This window comes from Olea europaea, unplaced genomic scaffold (genome assembly GCF_002742605.1).
Source record: "Olea europaea var. sylvestris unplaced genomic scaffold, O_europaea_v1 scaffold15863, whole genome shotgun sequence".
Classification (NCBI taxonomy): Eukaryota; Viridiplantae; Streptophyta; class Magnoliopsida; order Lamiales; family Oleaceae; genus Olea; species Olea europaea.
In genome coordinates, this window is record NW_019233483.1 from 1 (window position 1) to 2,505 (window position 2,505).

The 2,505-nt window shown below is 33.0% G+C and overlaps 1 protein-coding gene across 1 annotated transcript; it reads left to right on the plus strand.

Annotated features, from left to right (window-relative positions):
• Nucleotides 1-448: 448 nt before the first annotated feature.
• On the plus strand, nt 449-2,459 carry LOC111376957 (BEACH domain-containing protein B-like). Its single transcript, XM_022999969.1, has 4 exons — nt 449-757; nt 887-1,078; nt 1,150-1,368; nt 1,459-2,459. The coding sequence occupies exons 1-4, from the start codon at nt 464-466 to the stop codon at nt 1,705-1,707; spliced, it is 954 nt and encodes a 317-aa protein (XP_022855737.1). The 5' UTR covers nt 449-463; the 3' UTR covers nt 1,708-2,459.
• Nucleotides 2,460-2,505: the final 46 nt, after the last annotated feature.

Below are 2,505 nucleotides of genomic sequence, written 5' to 3' on the forward strand. Positions count from 1 at the left end.
ATTTACGTGTAATATTATTTTAATAAAGAATGTGTGGTTGAAAAGAAGAGAGAGAAAAATGCATTTTGAAAAAAATGGATACCTGACGGGGCTTTAATATTACTGGGAACACATGTAATGGTGGAATTTGTGATTTCTTCTATATTTACCGGCATAGTTCAATATTTTAGAGCTGCTAAGAGTGCTAAATAAGATGCTTTCTCTAGGAATTCAGGAGACTAATAAGTTTGTTTAAAATTGAATGCACGTCATTCAGAAATTGTCCTCTGATTTATATATGATTTGTGATTTCTTCTATATTGACAGGCATAGTTCAATATTTTAGAGCTGCTTAGAGTGCTAAATAAGATTCTTTCTCTAGGAACTCAGGAGACTAATAAGTTTGTTTAAAATTGAATGCACGTCATTCAGAAATTGTCCTCTGATATGTGTGTGTGTGTACATGAAGAATGATCTGTAATTCATGTTTGTTGTTTTCCACTTCTATCCTTGCAGGGATTCTGAGCCTGTCAGATTACTTGCCTTACAGTTCATTGGAAGACTTTTAGTTGGTCTTCCATCAGAGAAAAAAGGATCCAAGTTTTTTAATATTTCTGTTGGAAAGTTCAAATCTCTTCCTGAAGGACATAAGAAAATCAGATTGCATATGCAACCAATTTTCTCTGTAATTTCAGACCGGCTGTTCAAATTTCCTCAGACAGATCTTCTGTGTGCAACATTACTTGACGTTCTTCTTGGAGGTGCTAGTCCAAAACAGGTGATGTACCATAATGTTATCCATTTCATCTCATCATTCATGCACCATTTCAAACTTGTGTATGTGTTTATATGATTTTACATGCTGCAAAATTTGTAATTGAATTAACATTTTAAAATTCGTCTGCAGGTTTTACAGAAGCATAACCAGTCTGATAGTCAGAGAAGCAGCAAATATAACTCTCAGTTCTTTCTTCCTCAAATTTTGTGTCTCATTTTCAGATTCTTGTCAGGTTGTATGGATGCAACTGCTAGAATAAAGATCATTGGAGATATAATTGATCTCCTAGAATCAAATCCTTTAAATATTGAAGCTCTAATGGTAAGGAAAATGTGGCTTGTTATGATATTGTTCATAAGTTTCTTCGTCTGATCAGATGAACTTTTCTGTAGGAAAATGGATGGAATACTTGGTTGGAAGCATCTGTGAAACTTGATGTGTTGAAAAATTACAATGAAAAGTCAAGAATTCAGAAAGAGACTGAAATTGATGAGCAAAATTTCATAAGGAACTTGTACAGTCTTGTTCTTTGCCATTATGTGCATTCAGTGAAAGGTGGCTGGCAACAATTAGAGGAGACAGTAAATTTCCTACTCACTCAATGTGACCAAGTATGCCTCTGTCTTACTTGATAGATTAACCATTTGCATCATGTGAACATTATCCATGAGCAAATATTTAACAAATTCTTATGTCTACAGGGTGGCATCTCGTATCAGTCCTTTCTTCGTGATATATATGAGGACTTGATTCAGAGACTAATAGAATTGTCTACTGAAGAAAACATATTTGTGTCACAGCCATGTCGAGACAACATGTTATATCTTCTGAAACTAGTTGATGAAATGCTCATTTCTGAGATTGATCATAAGCTTCCGGTATATTACTTAAAACTTCTGCCTGCTTCTTTGTTTAGCTTTATGGTCCTTTTCTGGCTTCAAATTCGATAAGAACTTACCTTATTTATATTTATCACTGGAATCAGTTATATGCCTTTTACCTAATTTCTGAATTCCTGTCATTACCTTTTCATACTTTCCTCACCCCAAAATTTAAGTATTCTGTAAGTTACTGAATATAGTGTTCAGCTCAAATTGTATTTTGAACTCCAAGGGAACACCAGGAAATTTCCATCCCAGACTCCTCCTTGATGTTATTATCCCTTCGGATTAGCGGTCAAGATTACTTTGAGTTCAGGATTGATGGTCTTATTTGGTTTTTTGGAATAAAATGATATTGACTATCAATCTCCCTACATCTGTTATAAAGAAAATGAAGGAAAAATTAAGTGACAAGAAGAAAGATGAATTCAATATCATGAAATACTGCTCTAGATGAGACTGGTTATTTTTCAGCAAGTCCAAAAATTTTGCTCGTATAAAATATTTATAAAGGGACTTCTGGTTCCATATATTATCTCTAGCTGATTATTTATCTCACTTGTGTTGGCTTGAAGTTACTGAGGTGCAACGTATGTTGTCAGTTAGATGGTCAAAGCTAGTTGGAAATAATTGGCTTATAATTGATAGCAGTATAATCTTTTCTTCCTTTCCAATAAAGAGCTTATTTACTTATTTAATTTTGATTAGATTGACAATTCATTCTAATTTTGACTGGCATATTTGTATGTTTGAAACAGGTTTGCTATGCTATTAACTTTGATTTTGGTTGACATAGTAAAATGCTCTGATATATGTTGGTTCAGTGTTCTATAAAAAAAAAAAAAAAAAAAAAAAAAAAAAAAAAAC

What these genes read in the sequence shown, in the direction of transcription:
- LOC111376957 (XM_022999969.1), top strand. Translation starts at nt 464, where the DNA reads ATGTTTGTTGTTTTCCACTTCTATCCTTGCAGGGATTCTGAGCCTGTC. An exon ending in GAGGTGCTAGTCCAAAACAG is followed by an intron (nt 758 to 886) that starts GTGATGTACCAT and finishes ATTCGTCTGCAG; the next exon opens with GTTTTACAGAAGCATAACCA. An exon ending in TACTCACTCAATGTGACCAA is followed by an intron (nt 1,369 to 1,458) that starts GTATGCCTCTGT and finishes TTATGTCTACAG; the next exon opens with GGTGGCATCTCGTATCAGTC.